This window comes from Dipodomys spectabilis, unplaced genomic scaffold (genome assembly GCF_019054845.1).
Source record: "Dipodomys spectabilis isolate Male_0828 unplaced genomic scaffold, ASM1905484v1 ptg000075l, whole genome shotgun sequence".
NCBI lineage: Eukaryota > Metazoa > Chordata > Mammalia > Rodentia > Heteromyidae > Dipodomys > Dipodomys spectabilis.
The window spans coordinates 10675505-10699395 of record NW_024870752.1 but is presented as its reverse complement, the minus strand read 5'-3'; the positions used below and the strand labels follow the sequence as shown (position 1 = coordinate 10699395).

Below are 23891 nucleotides of genomic sequence, written 5' to 3'. Positions count from 1 at the left end.
CCTGGGTATTTTTTTTGAAAAGTTAATCTCATCAAGGACCAGTTGCTTTGGGCAGAACAAATTCTAGTTTGCTAGGGAAGAGAGTGAAAAGGAGCTCACTTTGTTTGTGGTCAGGAGTGGGAGTAACTCTATCAGTATCTGTTTTCCTTTTTCAAAGGTGATCTCCACTCCTGCAGTGTAACTAGGAGTAGCCAGGGGTGACTTTCTATCTGCTCTGCCAGGCGGCCAAGAAGGGAAGATTGCAGCTCTGCTCCCAAATTGGGCTACGTATATATTGGATTCACAGAGGAAATCTTCAAACCCACACTGATGTCTACTTTCTACCCCCAGACATTCTTATTTAATTGGTTCAGGGTCTGTGTGTGTGTGTGTGTGTGTGTGTGTGTGTGTGTGTGTGTGTGTGTGTGTGTGTGTGTGTGTGTGTGTGTGTGTGTGTGTGTGTGTGTGTGTGTGTGTGTTATAAGTTCCATGTGATAAGATAGCTCTCAGCTTAGTTCTTTTTTCTTTTTTCTTCCCTCCTTCCTCTCCTCTTTCTCCTCTCCCTTCCTTGTCCCCTCTCTCCTTTCCTTTCCTTCCCCTCCCCCTCCACCCATTCCCCTTCTTTTCCCCCTCCCTCTCCTTTCCCTCTCTGTTCTCTTCTTCCTTTTTGCTAGTGGTACTGGGATTTGAACTCTGGGCTTTTCAGTTGTTACATAGAAGCTCTACCACTTGAGCCACACTTTCATTCACCCCCCCACCCCCACCTTTTCTACTTTAGTTATTTCAGATAGAGTCTAGAGCCTATACTTTTTGCCATGACTTTGCTCCCTCTGCCTCTTTCCTAGCTGGGATTACAATCGTGTATCACCACATCTGGCTTGTTGAGATGGGTTCTTGAAAATTGCCTTAAATAATTGCCTTAAACTGATCTATACCTCCCAAGTAGCTAGGATTACAGGTGTGAGCCAACATGCCTGGCTTTTCTGCCTTACATGATTTATGATCAAGACTTCCCCGTGCATAGAGGTAGCATATGGTTACAGGTTGAGCTCTTCAGAAGTGAAAAACCTTTTGCAGGCACAAGTCTCAGTGTTGCTTGTCAGCCTTGAGTGTCGTGGAACCTGGCTGAATCCTGTATGGAGTTGTACTTGTTGAGTTAATAATGCCTGATCCTTTGAGGAAGAATCTGTAGCCTGTCAGGCAGGACAGAGATGCAAGATGTAGATGGACTCTTCGAGCAGTCAGCCCCAAGTCTCAGGCCTGACTTTGACATCTGCTAAATGAGAGGCTCATTTAGGTCTCAGAGTCTCCGTTTCCTGATCTTTGAAATGAGAATAAAAATTCGCTGTTTCATAGGGGTATTTATAAACCCTCCTTAGAACAACTTCTATGAAGAACATGATACAGAAGAGGCAAATTATTTAGGAGAGGGGTACTGGAGACTCAGGTCTCTGTAGTAAGGCCTACTTCTCCTCTTTGTAGCTGTTCACTTCAGGCAAACTGCTCTGAGCCTGGCCCTGTTCACTTGTCACATGAAAAAGATCACAGTGCTGTCTTGAATGTTTGTGCTGATGACTTTGTGAGTCAGTCTGGTGCTGGCATCCTGCTAGTGGCGGTTCAACATTGCTGTTGTCTTGGTTGTTGGCAATTAGTCACAGAAGGTTTGGAAATACCTAGTGAGGAGGATGGCAGCAAGGGGTCTCAATGGTGCCAAGCATGTGGGTTTCATGGTTTAGAGAAGGATCGAGTGCTTGGGGGATGTGTGGGAGGTCAGCCTAGAAAGGCCCTTTGGGCCCAGATGGTGGAAGACCTTGATCATGAGCCAAAGGCAAGGGAGACTCATTGTTTGAGAGAAGGTAACCATGGAAGCTTTCTAGGAGGGAAATGAGCTGGGTAGTAATTTTGAAAAATATTATTGGTGATCTCCAGCCAAGGGTGATCGTGACCTTGGGATTGAAGAGAGGTGCGGACTGGGAGGTGAAATGTGAGTCTCTTACAGACCACTCATTCATTCTGTCAGAGTTAACCATTTTACCCATAAGGGTCCCAAGCATTTAGTTCATACGAATAGCTCTTAACATCCAGCCAAGGAGAGTTATGAGCCACTGCAAGAAAGCATTGTCTCAATTTCATCTGATTCGTGTGCATTGGTCTAGTAATATGCAGAAATAAAGGTTGACTAAATAAACAAAATGAAATTAGAAGCAATTCTTTACCGACCTGGTCATATTGCTGATAGATATGAACTGCAGTTTTAAGACCCCAGACCCAAAGTTGTTGAGGGCTTAGTTCTCATTTTCCTTGGACAAGTTTGTAGTGTTTGTTTTAGAGGAAGGTTTCTTAACCTTAGCCCCTCAATAAAACCTCAGGTTTACTATCACTATGACAGAATGCCTGGCAGAAATGGTGTAAAGGAGGGGAGGATTCAGTCCATTGTCCCTGGGAAGCTTGTGGAGGAGAGGACTAATCTCCCCCTGGCTGGCAAGGGCCAGAGGGAGAGAAAAGAAGGGACCAGGGACAAGACCCCCCAAGACCCAGTGCCCATCATTTGCCTACTTCCTGCAGCAAGCCTTACCCCCAGAAAGTGTCTAGAACCTTCCCCAACAGCACCACCACCCTTCTAACACGTGAGCCTGTGGGAGACATTTGACGTTTAAACCACGACCCTTTTCTATGTCAGCCCGGATGATTCTTTGTGGTAGGATCCTACACTGGCCTGGGCAGTGTAGGATACTGAATGCCAGTATCCTCTCCTCTGAGGGTTTGTCTTACCCACTGCTTATTATCCAGTGCCTGCAAGCATCTGCCTCATGGGTTTATCCCTTTCCTGGGTGGTTTATAATAGTTTGGGAAGTGCCAGCTGGTCTACTCCAGGGTCCTGCTCAGAGCAGCTCTCTCTCCCCTGGTTTAATAGTCTTCACGTCCGGTGGAGCTTAGGAGAGGTGTGTGCACAGTACAAGGTGTGGCCACCTGAACTGGAGGGCAGGCCTGTTTGACATCTGTGCTGAGCAGGTAGTGAATGGGTGAGGGCGTATGCCAGGAGAAAACCTCAGGTTTCGGCTCAAGTCATATGTGTATCTAGGTTAAAAGCCCAGGCCTCTCTGCTAGAATTGCCCAGGAAAAGTCCCAGAAATGAGTATCATTAGTTTGTACCCTAAGGAACATTTGGGGTCAGCCCTAGTAGGGGACAGAAGGAGACAAGTCAGGGAGATGGCTGGGGGTAGGGAGGATGGCCTCCTGGGAAGGATCTCTGTATTCCTTTTTTTCTGGGGTACAGGCTGAAGATGTAGCTGATGCTTTATTTCTGTAATCTTTACTTTGATTTTAAAGCTTTTTTGCTAATCTGAAAAATAAAAAACGTTCCCCCCACACCCCGACTGTATTCTTTTAATAATCTCTAGGTTTAGAGTTTGGTAGTGGTGGTGATTTTCTTTCAAGTCTAAATGTCCATTAAACAATTTAAAATCCCAGTAGATTTCAGATTGCATGAAATTTATCATTCAAATCATTTTAGGCATCCAAGTGCATTCACATTATTACACAGCTATCACCACCATCCATCCCCAGAACTGTTTTCCTGTTACAGAAGTGGCCATTGAAGACTTTCTTCCCCATCCTCCACTCCCAGCCTCTGACCACCTCCGTTCTGTTTTCTGGCTCTATGAGGCTGACCGTTGTGAATAGGGCATTAGGCAATTGGATGTTTGCTCTGTCATTCACATATTGTCCTTGGGTCCCTTCAGTTTCTGGCTGGGTTGAGATCATTTGTTTACTCAATGTCCACTTAGGAAATGGCAGTCGGTGCCCCCCACTCTCCCCTCATATCCCCAGCTATGAAGAGCTGCGCCTCAGGTTCTTGGTAAAGGAAAAGGTGAGTTCCAAAGATTCTCTTCCTGTGTGCTTCCTGTCCGAGCAAGGACCTGTCTTGCCTGTTTTGAAGTTTTCCTCTCCTCCTTTCTCCTCCCTTGGGGACCTGTTAGCTGAAGGAAAGGGGCCATTGTCTCCTAGAGGTAACAGCTGTTGGCCCACAGCTGCTCTTTGATAAGCCCGTCTTTCCACTCAGATCAGGGGAGGGCGGGGCTTAGAAGAAACATGGCCTAGAGTGGCCAGCACTGTGCACATACAGGTACTGCAGACTTTCCTTGTGCTGGTGTACTGGGGTGGGGCAGTGAGACCACTCAGCCTGCACTGAAAATGTGAAAGATTTTATTGAGTGAAAGTGCTGACACGTCAGGACTGCATCTGGAGTTGGGATCCCAGGAAACGGTCCCCAGTGCCAACCCATATGGGCTTTTAAGCATTTTGGGCTAGGGCTGGGAAAGGGGGAGGCTGGGTGTTGGTTTTAGCTAATGATTGTTATAAGAAATGCACACCTTAAGTTTAAATTTCCTGCCAAGGTTTTGCTTGTGGGAAACAAGGGAATAGAACAAAGGGTGGTGATGGTCCACTGGGTGATGGCTCCCATTGCTCAGAACACAGCAGAAGCCGAGTTACAGAGTGACAGGGTTATGGAGTTAGTTACAATTACAGTTACTAGCTAAAGTAATGAGTTACCAGGAAAGTCCTTATCCACAGTACACTTATATTTATACCTTAAAATCATTCATTATCCATTTTACACAATCCAAGTCAAATATCATATTCCATCTTTACATCCTCCACCATATCATTCCCCACTTTTGTTTTGTCAGGGGTCAAATCCTTGACCCCTGAGTATCCTTAGCTAGGGGCATATCTTGGGAACGCAGGACCATGAGTTTTACAGAACTAATACGGTCTTGGATATATTTAATTATGCATTTTAGTGTACAAGGTCCTTTACATACTTATTTATTTATTTGCTACCGGTCCTGGGGCTTGAACTCAGGGCCTGAGTGCAGTCTCTGAGCTTTTACCCTCATGGCTGGTGCTCTACCATTTGAGCCACAGCCCCACTATTTTTTTCAATGTGTTTACCAGGCATGGTCCCACTGTCCGGACTATTAAAATTATTATTAGAGGCCCTGCTAAGGTTGAGATAAAAGCCCTTAGCCATGGTTTCCAATCAAAGAAGCTTTGATACCAATTTGAGGATCGTCGCCGGTTGTCCTCACTGGCACACAGATCCTCTCTTACTTTGGCTAAAGTATCTCTAATTATATCAGATGGGTTTGTATAAAAGCAGCAGGCCTTTCGTAAGTCCATGCATAAATCTTGTTTTATGAAAAGGAAGTCTAGTTCCCAGGCATTTTAGAGGATTACCTCTGCCAATGAGACTACCTGGCTTTTTAGCCAAGAACGCTTCTAAGACTACCTCAATGCTTAGTTCTCTGAGATTTTTATCTCAGAGATACCAAGGCTGGCATTCCCCATGCTGTGAATCCTGCAATTTCTACTCTCACCTGTAGTTGACCTAAAAGTGGGGGCTGCTCAATGTACTAAACCAGCGTCTAAGTTGAAATGGGTCCGCCCCACCATACAGATAGACATAAAGAATAGTTTCACATCAGTGCACCAATCCTGACGCTGTATATAAGCTCCATTTTAAGACATGCTCATACCATTTGCTACATACTTAAACTTGCTGGGGTTTGTCTTCTTCCCTTAATACTTTATTATTTAAAAGAAACCCCTTTAAAAAAATTTTTTTTTCCCAAGGCTTTCTTTACTACCCTCTTTCTTTACAATTTCTTGAGCTTCTTTGTGGCTAGAATTTAAAACTGCCCATTTCTCCATTGGCTCGTGGAACCAAGCTGTCTCAGAGCTGCCTCAAGGTACCACTGGAGTGGAGAAGCTTGCTAGATTTTAAGGCTGAGTGGCGCTGGGTCTCATTCCTCTTACTACCTCCACTGATAAAGATCTCTCCTTTACAGCCATTGTTGGTAGCTGTCTGGTAGGGGAAGGAGATGTAAGGCATACGGAACTCTGGATCACCCACAACCAGTGAGGCAGGGTCTAGCCTGGCGGGGTCGGTACTTTAACACACACCCAGGAGGAAGAAGGTCATTACCCTACCAGAGCCAAACTAGGCTGTGACTATAGAGTAGATTTCCAGTTCTCTATGCCTTGAAATGCTTAAGACAAGCTAGTGATGTTGCCTTGCCCTCAATATCCACTGTGGGAGTAGAGAGGGTTAATGGATATCACCAAAAGAATGTCCCACAAGATCTTAGTTTCAGGAGACCCAAAGCAGCTTTCCACCGGAAAGTGGTTGTGGGTGATGGAATCAGGCAGGAGTTAGTCCACTTTTACCATAGTGGAGGTGGTCAGGGTGATGATGTAGATTTCCCCTCCAGACAACTGTTAGGCTGTCTTTGAACTTTACTCAGAAGGGTGGGCAGCTGCACCAGGGTCTCTCAGCGGCTCCAGTGGATTGTCACACCTCACGTTGGGCTGTAAATTTCTACATAGATTGGTTAAAGAGGCATGACATAGGCTTGGCAGGCTGGTGTCCAGCTGGTCTTTAAGGTAACCTTTTAGGCAGTGGCCTGGGACAGTTTACCAGGGTGACAACTCTTGTTTTAATGAGATATTTCTTTTGATAAGGCTAGGATTTTCTAGATAGACACAGAGGGCTCGGGCCTGTACCACTATTTCCCATGCCTCTTCCTTCTGTCTATTCTGCCTCATTTTTCTAAAACTGACTCCAGTCCCCTGACCCTAAAAAGGGATTGATGGGTGAAGGTCCATCTTCTGTAACTTCTTCAGGCTGACCAGGGGCACCGACTCTGCCTAGCCAGGAACCTATAATCTTAGCCTATTTTACCAAGGGGTTGTCAGGATTAGATCTCATTAAAAACAATATTTTACTCCAGACTATAAATTATATACAACATTTAACTTTTAGCAACTGCACAAACTCTTTCTTGGGCTATGGCAGTATAGCTTGTTCAATACCCCAGTCTGCAAAAGCATTTTTCTGGCTGGCTGGGGAACCTGATCTCCTGTGACCCCCCCCCGCCCCCCCCCCCAACAATGCCTAAATTATTTCTGTAGGCTTTTAAACAGATCTCAATAGGAATACAATCCCAGGTCCACAGAACTCTTCCTTTCCTGAACAAATGAATCCATGTGGCTGGTGCCCGCCCCAAATTCACTGCCCATTAGGGCTTTAAGCAGATACAGGGGGGTTGGGATTTAAACTACCCCATTTGACAACCTTAGCTTATCCACTATCATAGATGACTGGCAAGTTTCCACAGTTATGAAGTAGACAGATAAGGGCATTAGAAGGCATTGCAAACTATCTTCCCATGACTTCCCGGCACGGACCAATTTTTGAAGGGCCATGCACAAATGACTCCAGGATCTGACACCACTTCTGCCATCCAAGCAGTGGCTTACGGCTTCAGGATGCTCCATCATTTGTCAGGGTCCCAGGATAAATGCACCCTTGGCATTTTCCTTGGTCGGTGGCTGGACTTGAACTCAGGGTTTGAGCACTGTCCCTTAGCACTTCAGCTCAAGGCTAGCACTCTGCCACTTTGAGCTCCAAAGCTTTTCCAGTACTCTGCTGGTAGATTTTATTTTTTGCTGGTCCTGGAGTTTGAACTTGGGTACTGTCTTTGAGCTCCTTTTTGCTCAAGGTTAGCACCCTACCACCTGAGCTCACAGCATGACTTCCAGTTTTTTTGTGTGTGATTAATTGGAGATAAGAGTCTCATGGATGGCTGGGCACAAGTGGCTCATGCCTGTAATCCTAGCTACTCAGGAGGCTGAGTTCTGAGGAGCATGATTCAAAGCCAGCCTGAGCAGGAAAGTCTTAGTGAGACTCATCTCTAATTAACTACTAGAAAACTGGAAGTGGCGCTGTGGCTCAAGTGGTAGAGCGCTTACTTTGAGCTGAAGAGTGCATGCACCCAAGCCCAGAGTTCAAGCCCCATGACCGACCAAAAAAAGTCTCATGGGCTCTCCTGTCTAGGCTAGTTTTGAACTGAGATCCTCAGATCTCAGCCTCATGAGTAGCTGGTGCCCAGCTAGTAGTTGAAACTTTATAGACAAAATAATTATGAAAATAGTTGTTAAAGAAAACATAGCACTGGCTTCACCATAAACTTTTATGACAAAACATGCTAGCTTTGAGAAGATATACTAGAAATGTTTTTATTTGTATATTTTGTGGGGAGACAGGTGTATTATAGTTTGAACTCAGGGCCTCAGATTTTGCTAAGCAGGTGGCGTACTACTGATTCATACCTTCAGTCTTCTTTTGTCTTTGCACTAGTTATCTAGATTTTTTTTTTTTTGGTTGGTTGTGGGCCTAGGCACTGTCCCTGAGCTCTTCAGCTCAAGGTGAGCACTCTACAACTTGAGCCACAGCACCACTTCCAGTTTTCTGATGGTAAATTGGAGGTAAGAGTCTCAGGGACATTCCTGCCCCGGCTGGCTTTGAACTGTGATCCTCAGATCTCAGCCTCTTCTGAGTAGCTAGGATTACAGGCATGAGCCACTGGAGCCTGGCATTTAAAAAAAATTTTTTTTTGAGATAGGATTTTTCTTCTTGCCCAGACATACGTTTGTACTATAATCCTCCTATTTTAGCTTGTTGCTGTAGCTGGGATGGCATGTGTCAACTGCCACATCCAGTTTCTTACATTGAGATGGAGTCTTGCTGACTTTTCTGCCTCTTCTGTCCTGGAACTGTAATCCTCCTAATCTTAGCCTCCTACACAGTTAGGATAACAGACCTGTAAGCCAGTGCCTGGCTTATTGATATTTTTCTGTTTTATTTTAGAAACAAAACAGATAATAGAAATTTGGTTCTTTGCCCTTGTCTAAGCGGTGCATACTGTTTATACTGTTTATACTGTTCTCAAGGCTACCTTTTCTCTCCTCTCAAAGGCTTTTGGTCTCAATGTTTTGTTTTTTTTTATTGTGAAAATTTGTTTTGTTTTTAAGCTTTACCACAACTGCTACATCTCACACAGCCCTGCTTCCTCTCTTGGCTGGTAAACCAGTCAGATGCAGCTTCTCATTCAAACAAAGAAATTGAGGATAGAAGGTCTGCGGCTGGGAGTCCTTCAGTCACGCAATGAGGATCGGACCCTAGTTGGAATGGACTACCATCAAATTTTGGGTCCTGTTTTCCTCATGGGTAGTTGCAGACAATGCTGCTTAAAGTGTAATAATCCTTGCAAATCTTCTTGATTCCTTCTATAATTAGGTCTTTGAAAATGATCCCCAGAATTAGGGACATTCTGGGGCTTGTGAGAAGGAGTAGTGTTTGCTTCTAGCATTGTCACCAGCGAACTGTTGAGAACTCTGTAGCATTTTCCAGCAAGGCTAGGTGGTGGGGACCTGGCCACCCTCTGCTTTACAGGGACATGGGAGAGGTGAGCCTCAGAGACTCACGGTGGCCTTGAAACAGCCTTTTCTTTGGTTCTCTGAGGGGGTGAGGTGAGGGACTGCAAAGAATCCTTCCTATCATTTCAGCTCTGCTGGACTTCCAGAAGTGGCCAGTGCCAGATTCTCATCCTGATCTCAAACATATACCATGGGATCTCCCCCTCCCCTGCATGGAAGGATTTTTGAGGTCTTCATTATGGCCCAAGGGTCCCACAGGGCTCTCTCATATTTTTGTCACCCTGTGACTGTGATGTAATGGAAACGTTTCTGGGAACTGAAAAGCTGTGGGTACCTTGAGGAGGCAAATGCCACATCCTCCTTTCTCTACAGGTCTGCCAGCTCATGGGTCAGCTGTGGAAAATCAGGCAAAACCAAAACAAAGCAACACAAGACGGCACCTCCTCCCCTCCCCTCCTCCCCCTCACCTGGCCTAAGGCAGCAGAACTGGCGGATTATGGAGAGTGATTTTTGTGTTTATTTGGTTTTTCATTTCCTGGATTCTCTTTCCTTCACAGAGGGTTCATGGGGGCGGGGGTGGGGGGTGCTCCCATCCTGCCTGGGCCAGTCCCCCCTCGTGTTCATGGGGAGGAGGATTTGAGGGGCCTTCCTCAACCTCCCCTCAGAAGCAGCCGGGAATGTCCTTAGATTATTCAGTCTTGAAGCAGGCATGGCGGCATTACTAAGCAACTCTGGCCAACAGTATTGGAAAAATACAGGCAATTTTCTGCTCCAGCGAGCTAGGCATACTCATCATACTTCTCCGCTGCGGTCATGGCCAGGTTACCTGGATGCTGAGTTTCTGACGCTCCACTCAGGGATAGGCCATGAACCAGGAAGTAAGACCAAACACCCCAAGTCCTATAGCTGTTTTCTCAGAGCCTGTTTACCCTGACTCTTCCAACTTTTTGGTGGTTGATGGGCGATAAGAGTTTCACGGACTTTCCTATTCAGGCTGGCTCTGAACGGAGATCCTCAGATCTCAGCCTCCTGAGTAGTTAGGATTATAGGTGTGAGCCACTGATGCCCATTGAAGCCATTTTAGTCCAGAAACAGTAGTAAGCTGTAGAAAAAAATCTGAAGGGACAGCTGAGGGCCAGCCTTGACAGCAAGGGGCAGGGTGCCAAGTTAAGGGTTACTTCAGGAGGAACCCCCCCACACAGGGCTGCTGGCACAGGTAAGATGGAGCAGATGATTGGGAATCTACATTGGGAAGATAAGCTACAATTTGCATGATCTGGATTAACCAGACTATTAGTAGTTTTTGAAGATTTTCTACCAAGATGGAAATTGGCTTTTCTGAGGAAGGAATAATTTGCACCGGCGTGGGAGACTGAACTTCCACACATGATGGTGATATCCGTGTGCACACAGGTGGGTTCTAGGTTTCAGCTTTATTGATTGAAATGACTGGGAAAGAACAAGTTGTTTATTTCTCAGATGAGTGAGCAATGCTACTTGATGTTTAAGATGGGACTCAATTGATGTTGTGGTGAGGTAGGAGTCCTGTCGTCATCCTGGGTGTATTATATTGCCCACCCCAGCAGTAGCCAGTCTTAGCACAGACTCCTCCTCTTGGCAGAGTTTGCATCCCACGGTTCACGACCTTGCTCTGAAATGGACACTCAAATTTCAGTGCAGCCCATAATTGGGTATTTGAAATGCTTTCTCATTTCTAAGTATTATACACAGTTGTATAGTGGATCAGACTAAAGCCTTTTTTTTTTTTTTTTGGTCTTGGGGCTTGAACTCAAGGCTTGGATTCTGTCCCTGAGCTTGTTTTGGCTCAAGACTAGCACTCTACCACTAGAGCCACAGTGACACTTCTGATTTTTTTTTTTCTGGGTAGTGTATTGGAGTCTTTTCTGCCTGGCCTGGCTTTGACTATGATCCTCAGATCTCAGCCTCCTGAGTAGCTAGGATTATCGGCATGAGCCATCAGCATTCAGCTAAGCCAAATCTTTTTATAGTGGTTAAGAAGAGTAAAGCTACTTTTGGTGGGGGGAAGGACCAGTGCCATGGTTTATTGGTACCAGCACAGGGGCCTGAATTCGGGTCTCCACTTTCGCTCATCTTTTTTGCACGTGGCTGATGCTCTACTACCTGAGCCACACCTCTGTCTCACATTTTGCTGGTTATAGAGGATGGACTCTCTGAGGACTTTGGCTGGTTGGCCCAAACGGAAACGTCTAAAAAGCAAAATAAATCTTTCTTCTTAGGTTGTCTGTCACTTGATGTCAGGAATGTGTCCTGGATTTGTAGTTGGAGCTGTTCCTGCCCTGCCCCCTTCTACCTCAGCCCAAGAGGCAGGAAAGAGGGAGGGAGCAGGATCTAAGACAGGTGACAGAAGTCTGTGGTCCTGGCTGGCCAGAGCTGTCCCTGCTGCCCTCTGGGACAAGTGTCCAGTCCCTGGTGCATGGGCATTCCAGGAAGGAGCACCAGGGGTGGGCAGGGCTGGAGGTGTGCCTTCTGCCCAGGACATCCCCACCGCTGGCGAAGTCTGCCAGCACCCGCTTTTGATAGGCCAAGTTAATTCCCAGTGAGTTATTAACTGTTTACATTTTCTCCCCAGAGGTAAGAGATAATACTACACTCTCATCTAGACCGGGTATTATACCTGCATGTATGTGTGTGTGCACGTGCACATGTGCGCGTGCATGTGTTAGAGAGTTAAAATATATCTTTTATTTTATTTTGTTTTTTTGTCAGTTGTGGGGCCTGAACTCTGGGCCTGGGCGCTGTCCCTCAGCTCTTCAGCTCAAGGCTAGTGCTCTACCACTTGAGCCACAGCGCCACTTCTGATATTTTTTGCTTATGTGGTGCTGAGGAATCGAATTCAAGGCCTCATGCATGTGAGGCAAGCACTTTACCACTGAGACACCTTCCCAGCCCCGTAAAATACATTTTTAAAAAGAGACACTGTTGTTGATTTCACCAGTTTCATAGGCAAAACATAATATTGCTTTGTTATTTTAATTTACGTGGTATTTAGTAATTCTTAATTTGAGGACTTGTATATATTCTGTAGCCATCTGTGATGGTATTGTGAACTTCCATCGTTAACTCTCCTAATTCTTGATTTTCAGGTGATCTTGATTTATTAGTTTTAGCTCTGGCATATATTGTTCAGGTATTAACCTCAGTTTGCTCTGCTTGCCTTCTATTGTTCTTATGGGAGAAATTACCTTGCTTTTTCACAAGAAAAACAAATCCAACTGGTAAGAGCAAATTGTTTGGTATATGACAGGACGGTTGTATAAGCGGCTTGTGGGCTGCCTACAGCAGTCTGCCTGTATGGTAATTATGAAGGGCCTTTGAATGATATTATGAATGTCCAAAAGGCTTTGTGCCAGAAAAAAAGGTTCCCATTCCCTCATTTTCTTCCTTTTAGTATGGAATACTTAAAGCCATGTTTTCCTCTGAAAGGTTTATTTTAGATGTATCCCACCAATTAGGATATATAGGGTATTTCTTAATTGCCATTTATTTAAAAGTACTTCTAGTTTCCCTCAAAATATCTTTTGGTTATTAAAGATACATTGTTGTCTTCCAAATATTTGGGCTTTCAGAGTTCTTGTGGGCTTCTCATTTAATTCTGTTGCCATTAGAGAGAGTCTCTGTGACACTTTTATGTACAGAAATACAGCCAGACTTGTGCTCTGTCTCAACAGAAGGTCCCTTTGCTCAAATTTCCATGTGTCTTTGAAAAACTGTCCTTTCATTGTTGGGTGTGGGTTCCATAAAGGTCAGATTCGTTTGGTTACTAGTTTAACTCTTGCGTGCACTACTCCCTTTTGTTTACTTAATCAGTTATTGAGAGAAGAGTGTTGGAATATGCAGCTGTGTTTGTGAAGTTGTCTGTTTTTCCCTTTCAGCTCTGTTTTCTGTTACATATATATTGAAGCTCTATGATTAGGTCCTTGTGTAAGAGTGATGAATTGACTCCCTTGTCAACATCATTATGACATATCCTCTCGATCTCTGGTAATTAGTCTTCATCCTACAGTCTACACTGCAGCAATGGCAGCAACTACCCAGCTTTCTTGTGTTGTGGTTGGAATGGCATGTCTTTCCTATGCATTGTACTTCAAGTGACTCTGGTATTCTGCATGTATGCTTCACTTGGAGTGTTTTTAACTTGGATTTTCTTGTGGGGGGGAATACTCAGAGCCTCCCACTGGCTAGACAATTGCTGGATCACTTGAGACCCACACCCCCCAGTCCTGATTGCTTTAGTTTCTTTATAGGTAATGTATTATGCTTTTTACCAAGTACAGCCTTATACCACGCTCAGATCATGACTCTTCTTCCTCTGCCTCTCACATAGCTGGATTAAAGGCATGTGACACCTATTATGCTCAGTTGTTCTTTGAGATAGGATGTCCCTGACTTTTTTGTCCTGGGATAGCTTTGAATTTTGATCCTCATGCGATTATAGGTATAAGCCAACATACTTGGCTCATGGAATTATTGGTCTGTTTACATATAGTATGAATATTGATGTGGTTAGGTTTATGCCTTTCTTCTTGCTATTTATTTTCTTACTAATTTTTGGTCTTTTTTTCTTGCTTTTATCTTGAATACTTAAAATGTATTTTGTAACTGTTCCCTCCCCCCTCCCTCCCTCCCTCCCTCCCTCCCTCCCTCCCTCCCTTCCTTCCTCCCTTCCTTCCTTCCTTCCTTCCTTCTTTCCATTCCTTCCTTCCTTCCTTTCTTCCTTCCTTCCTTCCTTCCTTCCTTCCTTCCTTCCTTCCTTCCTTCTTTCCATTCCTTCCTTCCTTCCTTCCTTTCTTCCTTCCTTCCTTCCTTCCTTCCTTCCTTCCTTCCTTCCTTCCTTCCTTCCTTCCTTCCTTTCTTCCTTCCTTCCTTCCTTCCTTTCCTCCCTTTCTCTCTCTCTTTCTCTCTCCCCTCTCTCTTTCTTTTCTTTCTCCTCAATTTCTTTTGTCCACCAGATCTTGGGGCCTGAATTCAGGCCTTGGATGCTATCCCTGAACTTTTTGCTCAAGGCTAGCATCCTACCAATTGGAGTCGCAGCTCCACTTCTGGCTTTTTGATGGTTAATTGGAGAGAAGAGTCTCAGGAGCCTTCCTGCTTGAGCTGGCTTTGAACCTGGATCCCCCTATCTCAGCCTCCTGAGTAGCTAGGATTACAGGCAAGAGCCACCAGCACTTGGCCCATTTAAAATTTTAATTGTGTTTTTAAGTAATATCTCTGTTTCTATTTTAATGTAGCCTTAGAATTTAAAATAGCTGTTTTTAGCTTATTATTGTCTTAGTATTTCTATTAGTGCAGTCTTTCTGTTTACTTTTTGGTGGTAGCATGCAATAGTAAAATTCTATTACTTGTCTCTAAACTTGGTGTGAAGAGACTGCATTTTGTTAGGTTTTTAAGAATCTGCACATTTTCATGGCCACATTTTTTTTTTTTTTTTGGTGGAGTCCTTGTGTCAAAATATATCCAGACTTGTCTTCTGTCGCTGGCAGCTCTGTCATTGGTCCCTTGTTCTGATGAGCCAACTGTCACCTTTTTCCCTATTCTCTGAGATAGATTGTTTTTCTCAGGCTGTTTTCAAGACTTACCTTTTTTTTTTTTGGGTGGTGGTAGCCAGTTACTCTTTACTGCTGAGCCACAGCTCCGGACCTGTTTTTTGCTGGTTACTTTTGAGATAAGGTCTTGCTTCCTGCTCACATGTGTGCCTCCCACTCTCCACCTGTGTTAGGCAAGGAGTCTCATGAACTTTTCTGCCCAGGCTGACTAGGAGCTGTCCTATGTCCATGATCAGTCCACTGTCAGATAGGATTACAGGTGTGAGCCACCAACTCCCAGCAAGACTTTCTCTTTAATTTTTGGTTTCCCACAATTTTATCATGATGTACCCTGTCCAGCACAGATCATTTGCTTTTTAATCCTTCTTGAGTGTTAGGTATGTAAATTAACATTTCTACCACATTTAGGGGGAATTACAGTCATTCTATGTGTGTGTGTGTGTGTGTGTGTGTGTGTGTCTGTCTGTCTCTGTGTATCTGCCTCTCTCGTTCTGTATTCATTTGTGTGTGTACTGGAGACCAAATTCTGGGCCATGTACACTTGTGTATGCTTAGGCAAGTACCATACCCTTGGTTCTCCAGACTTTATTTCTGATATATTTTCCTCCCACCATGTTCCTTCTTTCTCTTCCAGAATCTAATCTATGTGTACCATTCATTGATTTATATTCTCCCATACAAGTCTCATGCTTTCTTCTTTTTATATATTGTTATTGTAGAGCTATACAGAGGAGTTACTGAATGAGGTAATGAGTATAATTCTTTTTCAATCATGTCTCCTCTTCCCTTGTTCTCTTTCATGCTTTCTTCTTGTTCTTCAGCCTTGGTCCCCTCCACCTTCTGTTTGCTCTTCACATCCTAACTTATAGAAATAAGGATTTGTGGCTCTGGGAATGGATCATTGGAAATAATCTGTTATTGATGTAACTGGTGAATTTTTCATTTCAGATATTGTACTGATCAATTGCAGTATTTGTTTCTATTGACTTTTCCCCCTTCGATTATGGGTTGAGTGGTACCTTATAGGAAGTCTGGATTAAAGGGGGTGGAGTTTTGTTTCTGAGATTGATATTATTAGAATTAGTTTTTGAGTTTTTTTGGTCAGTCGTGGGGCTTGAACTATGGACTTGGGCACTGTCCCTGTGTTCTTCAGCTCAAGGCGAGTGTTCTACTGCTTGAGCCACAGCGCCACTTCCGATTTTCTAGTGGTTTATTGGAGATAAGAGTCTTACGGACTTTCCTGCCGGGGCTGGCATTGAACTGGGATCCTCAGATCTTGAGTAGCTAGGATTATAGGTGTGAGCCACTGGTGCAAGGCTTATCAGAATTAGTTTGCCTCTCTCTCTCAATCATATGGCAGTTCTTTCCATTTTGAGCTTAGTCCAAAGGCTGGCTATAATTCTTGAATGAGATCTTCACGACTCCTACATGACTTTCCTGGTGTCCCAATTGAAAGCCTGAAATCCTTATAATGATCCCTCTTCCATAGTTAAGTAGAATGCTGGTGTCCCACGTCCCCACCCCCCACCCCCGATCCCCAGACCACCAGGATCTTCCTGTGACCCTCTATCTCATGGAGACTTGCCCTGAGCATGGGCAGTGACTCCATTGGTCAAGCACATTTCACAAATATCCACAGCATTTCCTTTGGCCTCTCCTTTGCTGCTCTGGTCTGCAGATTCCCATTGCTTCTACTATGTGGAGCAGCCATCCATGTCTTCTTCTGCTCAGGGGAATGAGTTCTGCTTGGGCAGAAAAAGCCTTCAGGCCAAGCAGCAAGCTCGGTTCTTCATTGCCTGCGGTCAGTGCCCGAGGACAGCTGCTTCCTGTGCAGTGTCCGGGTTTGACAGTTGCACCAGAGAGGGCGGCAGCATCAATTATTCTGTCTGTTCTCTTGTGGTTAGGAACAGAAGTCTGGGACTTCGTCTTCCTCATTAACAATATTAAAAGCACTTTACCAGTTTATGTTTCTGATCCTATCTGGACTACAACTGATTTTTCTATCAACACAGCCTTAATTTCTGTGGTCACTTCAAAGGGTTTTTCGTTAACATCTCTTAGTTCTGCTGTAAACCCACGTGTCTGAGCTTCCTGAGTCTGGCCTTTTATCCACCACAGCACCGACTCCCTGTTGATTGGCTGCCCTGTGAGCCACTGGGATGTCGTCTTTTGTAGACTATAGATTGCCATTGGTGCCACGCTGCTCTTAACTCACGACAGTGCGCATAACTCAAGTTGGGTTCTGAGGCTTACCTTCTCTCTCTTTTTGTCTCTTATATTTCTACCCATCTTCCTTCCCTCCCTCCTTACCCCTCTCTGATCAGTTACAAAATCAAAGCTTGAGGTGTGTTGTTGGGCCTTGTTTTAACTATTGAAATGAGATATGGGGTCTCTTCTCCTTTGGAATTTGCAGTGCAAATATGTGTAAAGCCAATGTGACATACACATAGATCTTGAATCACTGGTGTTGTGTCTGTATGTCCCATTGGCTTTACACCTATTTTCTCATAGCTTCTAATGACTCCGGTATAGTAAGTCATTTCTCTTCTAAGTTGCAGCCCATATACATAAACGCTCCATCTTCTTATTTATTTGGTGATGGATTTGCTTATGTCTCTTGACCTCACGACAGTCTTATGTTTTCTCTTGCTTGGACTCTATGGCCCAGCCTTTCATTCTTCTTCCTTCCAGGATTCTTCTGGCCAATCATTCCCATAGTTTAACTTTTCTATAGTTGAGTTTCTAACTCATGCTAAACAAAACATAAAACATCCATTTACAGATCCTACTAGCTTCAGGTCACTAGCTGCTTCCTAATCTTCCTTACCAGCCAGTTGTTGGATCCTCTTTACTCGGTTGTCTCCACATTTCCCTTCTTGGTGCTTCCTGACACTGTACCTTCCAGCCACAGTACCCTTCCTTTCTCTGAACCATGCAAGGCCCCTCCTTCCTATGGGGAGAAAGATAGAGGCCTCCCCAGGTCTCCAGGCTGCTGGACTACTTAGCTTCTTCACACTGAGTTATGGCTCTATGTGCTCATGTCTGGTCCTGTTTCTGCAGATAGAAGGCTGTATGTGACTCTCCTATGTTATCATAGGACCTCTTGTGTCCTCCACTTGGTTGTAACTACTTGTAATCTTTCTCCCATTAGGACCCTTTGGGGCTCATTTTCATTTATAGAATGTTTGAATGGGTTTTCAGAGAATTAATGATTGCCTCTAGATGTATAATTCCAGTCCTGTAGCTGTATTCCTTTGGCTACCTGCCTGATCATTTCTGACTCAGCCCAACTTACTATGGGTCCTTTGGTATAAACTGACACCCTTTTGTACATGGCCTTACTCACAGTTAGTAAAAAACAAGGTGGAGACTTTTCTTCTTTTCTTCCCAGTGCTGATTCTCGGAGCTGCTGACCTGAGTCTCTTCAGCCTTTCTAAGAAGATGTGGGCTTTGCTATGTGATGTTATGCATTCCAGTCTGCATGCAGTTCTCATTTCTCCTTTTCTTTCAGGCACTGCGTCTTAGTAACCTGGCTATGGGGAAGACAACCACAGGCCAGATCGTCAACCTGCTGTCCAACGATGTGAACAAATTTGATCACGTAGGTTGCTCCCTAGTGGTCCCTTTTTAGCATATTTCTACCCCTCCTCCCCCCTCCAACTTTTTTTTAATAGATAAGGGTTCTGTTTTTTCAATCTGTATTTACTTAAAAACAAACAAACAAACCCCAAAACTTCCAATGGTTGTTAGGGGGATTACAATTTAACATGGCCATTTGTGTCAATATACTACCTTGGTCAGAATCGCCCTTACCATTCTCTTCACTCTAATTCCTTCCCCCACTGGTCACACCAAGTTTTCCATTTCCTTTTTCCCATATGTACATGAAGTATTATGACTATTTATCCACTATTACCTTTTTCATTGATTTTTATTTGAGGACATAGGCCAGCCATTGCACTTTGATGTGCAGTTGTAGATGTAGTAATTCCATGGTTATTCTGTAGCTTTGATATTTAGTTTTTCTGATGTTATGTAGAATATCAGAACCGTCCTCTACTGCTTCTTCCTAACTTAGCATGTGTGGTGATGGGGTCTTGGCTAATTGTCTTATTATTATTATTATTTTCTTTCTTTCCTTTGGTAGTACTGAAGATTGAATTTAGGACTGGTAGGTGCTAAGTTTGTAGGCAGGTGCTCTGCCACTTTGAGCCATTCCTTGAGCTCTTCTTTGTGATTGTTTTCCTATTAGGGTCTCCCTTTTTTTCCCAGGCTTGGTTGGACCATCGTCCACCAATGCTTCCTGAATGATAACAGGCATGTGACACCAGGCCCAGCTTTTTATTGGTTGAGATGGGGTCTTCATCTTAGCCTTCCAAAGAACTAGGATTATGGATATGTTATAACACCTGACTATCCTTTTCTAAAGAGTAAACTTCTAACACGTACAGGTTTTTTGTGTTTTTTTTTTTCTCAATACTGTGCCTAACATAGAGAAACCCTTTGATTAAACAATGCTAACTGGTGGCTACTAGTTAGAAATAAAACATTTTCCTAATGTGCTATGCTGTTTTTTGTTTTGTTTTGTTTTTTTTGCGGGGGGGCTTGTGTTTGAACTCAGGACCTGGATACTGTCTCTTACCTCTTTGTTCAAGGCTGGCATTCTACTACTTAACTTAGAGGTCCACTTCTGGCTTTTTGGTGGCTGATAAGAGTATCACAGACTTTCCTGCCCAGGTTGACTTCAAACTGTAATGCTCATCATCTCAGCCTCCTGAGATGCTAGGATTCCAGGTGTGAGCCACCAGTGCACTACCTCCCTATTTGATACTTTGATATATCCACTGCTGGTTGGATCTGCATTGCACCAGGGCCACTTTTTCAATTACTCATTTGAATACAAACTAAGGTCCCTACTCAGTGTCACATACTTGGCTGTGGAGCACCCAAAGGCTGTGGTAAGCATTGTAGTAGAGCTTTCCCTAAGGTCCTGGGGGCTTCTGGTGAACCAGGGCTCAGTTTTGTGGCAGAGAACATTCTGAGAAGTGCTGGACTCATCTGTGAGATAGAGGTCTATGCCAGCACTGGCTGTGGGTCCTGGCATGCAGAGTCAAAGCCGCCCTTTTGCTGTGCCAGGGCTGTGGTATAGACTCTTGCATTTCTGCTTTAGCAGATCAAAACCACTCTGACCCTTTCTGTTGACTTCTCCTCTGTTCTGTTGAAGCCGTTCTCTTTGCTCCTCCTAGTTTTATTTCTACATACTCACAAGAATGCGTGGTCCTTTTCTTTGAAGGTGACAATCTTCTTACACTTCCTCTGGGCTGGCCCGCTGCAGGCCATCGCGGTGACCGCCCTGCTGTGGATGGAGATAGGAATATCGTGTCTCGCTGGGATGGCGGTTCTGATTGTTCTTTTGCCTTTGCAAAGCTGCATTGGGAAGTTGTTTTCATCTCTGAGGTAAGAGAAAGGCTGGCGTGACAAAAAAAAAATCCAACAAAAAAACCCATGGCCAATATATTTGCTTAAGCCAACTCTCTGCCTGATGCTTTGGTTCAGAGAGACAAGAAATGCCTTTTATTATCTCTTCTTGAAATGCCTTTTATTATCTCTTCTTTGCATATACTACAGGCTTTTCAGGCTTAGCCATTGGAGCTCTAGTCGTGAGCTGAAAGCCAGTCTTAGAGGTGAAAGGTGAAGGATTTGCTGGCTGCTGTCAGCTTCATTTTCAGGCACCTGTGGTCTTAGTCAGCAGAGTGTCTGTAAGCAGAAGTTACCTTGGTAGAGTTATTGACACATATGTTAAATATTAATAAAATCAGATATTTTAGAGGCTTAATTCTAACTGCATTGGCTTTTCCTGAGCTTGCGATGGGACTGTTTCATGCATGTATACACTTGTGTGTTCCTTTTAATTCAGTGTTTCCAGTAAATTCTAAGTTCCCCAAGGGCAGGGGTCAGTCCATCAGGCACTGGTGGCTCATTCCTGTAATCCTAGCGACTCAAGAGGCGGAGATCTGAGGATCACAGTTCAAAGCCAGCCCCGGCAGGAAAGTCCATAAGATTCTTCTCTCCAATTAGCCATCAAAAAGCTTTAAGTAGAACTGTGGTTCAAGTGGATAGAGCTGTAGCCTTGAACAAAGAAAAGCATAGGGACAGCACCCAGGCCCTGAGTTCAAGCCCCAAAACCACGACAACAACAAATTCCTTATCCAGTGCTCCGGGATGCTGCTGCTACAACCCTTTCTGTTCTGTCCTGTAACATGGCGTCCCTGTTCTACCCTGGCTGTGGCTGTGCCAGCTGCTTCACAGTCATACTTAGGTGCCCTGCTGCCTCCTCCCGCTCCCCCCCCCCCCAGCTGCCGAAGAGGATGGACAGATTGTGTCTGACTCATTACCATCCTTTCCTCTGCCAGACTTGGCAAGTGCTCCCAAGTGTTTATGGAGTTGGGCTGTTGTGTTGACTTCCTGACTGCAAGTATTCATTTTCCACTGGTGGTGTGAGGAAGGCCATCTGGGCATCTGGGTGTTGCCGTGGCTCTGGAGCTTTAGGGACTCATTAGACAGTAGGTCTCTTGCTGTGCCTGCGGCCCTAAGGAAAGCAAGGCTGCTGTGGCTCATCTATCACGTTATCCCCTCAGGAGCAAAACTGCTGCTTTCACAGACACGAGGATCAGGACCATGAATGAAGTTATAACTGGCATAAGGATAATAAAAATGTATGCTTGGGAGAAGTCATTTGCTGATCTCATTACCCATTTGAGAAGGTAGGTTTTTGTGTTGGTCATATTTTATGCTTTGTTCTGTCCTGTTTTTATTGAATAGGAGTTGTTAAGTCTGGCCAGGGGCCTGGGGCCTATAATTTTAGCTACTCAGGAGGTTGAGATCTGAGGATCACAGTTCAGAACCATCCTGGACAGACAGATTTGAGACACTCTTACCTCCTACCTCCAGTTTACCAGCAAAAAGCCAGAAGTGTAGCCAGGCACCGATGGCTCATGCCTGTAATCCTAGGTACTCAGGAGGCTGAGATCTGAGGATTGTGGTTTGAAGCCAGCCCGGGCAGGAAAGTCTGTGACACTCTATCTCCAATAAAAAAAAAAAGCTGGAAGTGGTGCTGTGGTTCAAGTGGTAGAGCACTAACCTTGAGCAAAAAGCTTGGGGACAGAGCCCAGGCTGAGTTCAAGCCCCAGGACTAGCCAAAATAAAAACAAAACAAAAAATACCAAGAAAGCTGGGTGCTGGTGGTTCACGCCTGTAAACCTAGCTACTCAGGAGGTTGAGATCTGAGGATCGTGGTTCAAAGCTAGCCTAAGCAGGAAAGTTGGTGAGACTCTTTATCTCCAATAAATCACTAGAAAACCAGAAGTGGTACTGTGGCTGAAGTGGAAGAGCTCTTGCCTTGAGCTGAAGAGCTGAGGGAGCACCCAAACCCTACGACCAACAACCGCTCCCCCCCCCCCCCCAAAAAAAAAGAACAAAAAAGAAGTAGAGGTGTAGCTCAAGTGGTAGAGTGTTGGCCTTGTTCAAAAAAATTTAAGGACGAGCGCAAGGCCCCAAGTTCAAGCCCCAGTGTACACACACACACACACACACACACACACACACACACACACACACACACACACACACACACACACACACACACACACACACACACACACACACACACACACTGCCTGATTATGTCTTCCCATGAGGATCAACTTAAATATGACCCTTCCCACCCCTGCTTGTTGCAGTGTGGTTACATACAGTGGCAGAGGGACGCTTTTTAACTTGGGCTTCCATTTAAAAAAAATAATAATTTTTTCTGGTCCTGGGGCTTGAACTCAGGGCATGGGCACTGTCCCTCAGCTGCTTCTGCTCAAGGCTAATGCTCTATCACTTAAGCCACAGTGCCACTTGCAGCCTTTTCTAAGTAGTTTATTGGAAATGAGAGTCTCATGGACTTCCCTGATTGGGCTGGCTTTGAATTATGATCCTCAGCTCTCACCCTCCTCAGTTAGCTAGATTAAGGTGTGAGTCGCCTGGCACTGGGCTTCCTTTTTTTTTTCTTTTTTTTTTATGGGGCCTGAACTCTGGGCTTGGGCGCTGTCCCTCAGCTCTTCAGCTCAAGGCTAGTGCTCTACCACTTGAGCCACAGCACCACTTCCGGCTTTTTTCTTTTTTCTTATGTGGTGCTGAGGAATCGAACCCAGGGCCTCATGCATGCAAGGCAAGCGCTCTACCACTGAGCCATCTTCCCAGCTCCATGGGCTTCCATTTTTAAAGCCACAAGTATTATACAAAAATGATACAGAATGATGCAAAAATGAAGTCCCACATGTTTATAAATACCCCAAATCCACCGTCAGCAATGGTTTCAAGATGTAAAAAGTTGGGCTGGGAAGGTGGTAGAGCCCTTGCCTTGCATGTATGAGGCCCTGAGTTCAATTCTTCAGCACCACATAAGCAGAAAAAGCCAGAAGTGGCACTGTGGCTCAAGTTGGTAGAGCACTGGCCTTGAGCTGAAGAGCTGAGGGGCAGCGCCCAGATCCAGAGTTCCGGCCCCAGAGTTCCCAACAAAAAAATTAAAGAAAAAAGATGTAAAAGTGTAAGAATTTATGTTAATATAGACAAGTGGGAAGAGTTGAGAGATTGGGTGTGTTTATTACTAGCAATTATGGAGATACAATTTGTTTTGCCTTGCAATATTTGATTCTGTTTTCTTTTTCTTTTCTTTGTGCTTGAATTCAGTGCCTGGACACTGTGCTTTAGGTGCCTTTTTCCACCCCCTCCAGCTGGCTCTCTATTACTTGTGCCATAGTTCCACTTCACTTCTAACTTTTTGCTAGTTAGTTGGAGATGAGGGTCTCACAGGCTTTCCTGCCCAGGCTGGCTTCAAACCATCATCCTCAGATCTCAGCCTCCTGAGTAGCCAGGATTATAGGCCTGAGCCACTGGGGCCCAGCCAGTTGGCTGGTTTTTATACTTCAGTCTTTCCTGGTCACCTGTCATTTTTGTAACCTCTGCAGGTGTGTCTATTCAAACATGTTTCTTTCTTCC

The 23891-nt window shown here is 44.7% G+C and overlaps 1 protein-coding gene across 1 annotated transcript in view; it reads left to right on the top strand.

Moving 5' to 3' along the window:
* The window catches only part of Abcc4 (ATP binding cassette subfamily C member 4), a 216677-nt gene that overhangs the window by 54098 nt on the left and 138688 nt on the right, over window positions 1-23891 (top strand). The window contains exons 5-7 of the mRNA XM_042682640.1: window positions 18358-18447; window positions 20140-20303; window positions 21485-21610. Of these exons, the coding sequence (XP_042538574.1) occupies window positions 18358-18447; window positions 20140-20303; window positions 21485-21610 (380 nt within the window). The remainder of the gene's footprint in view (window positions 1-18357; window positions 18448-20139; window positions 20304-21484; window positions 21611-23891) is intronic.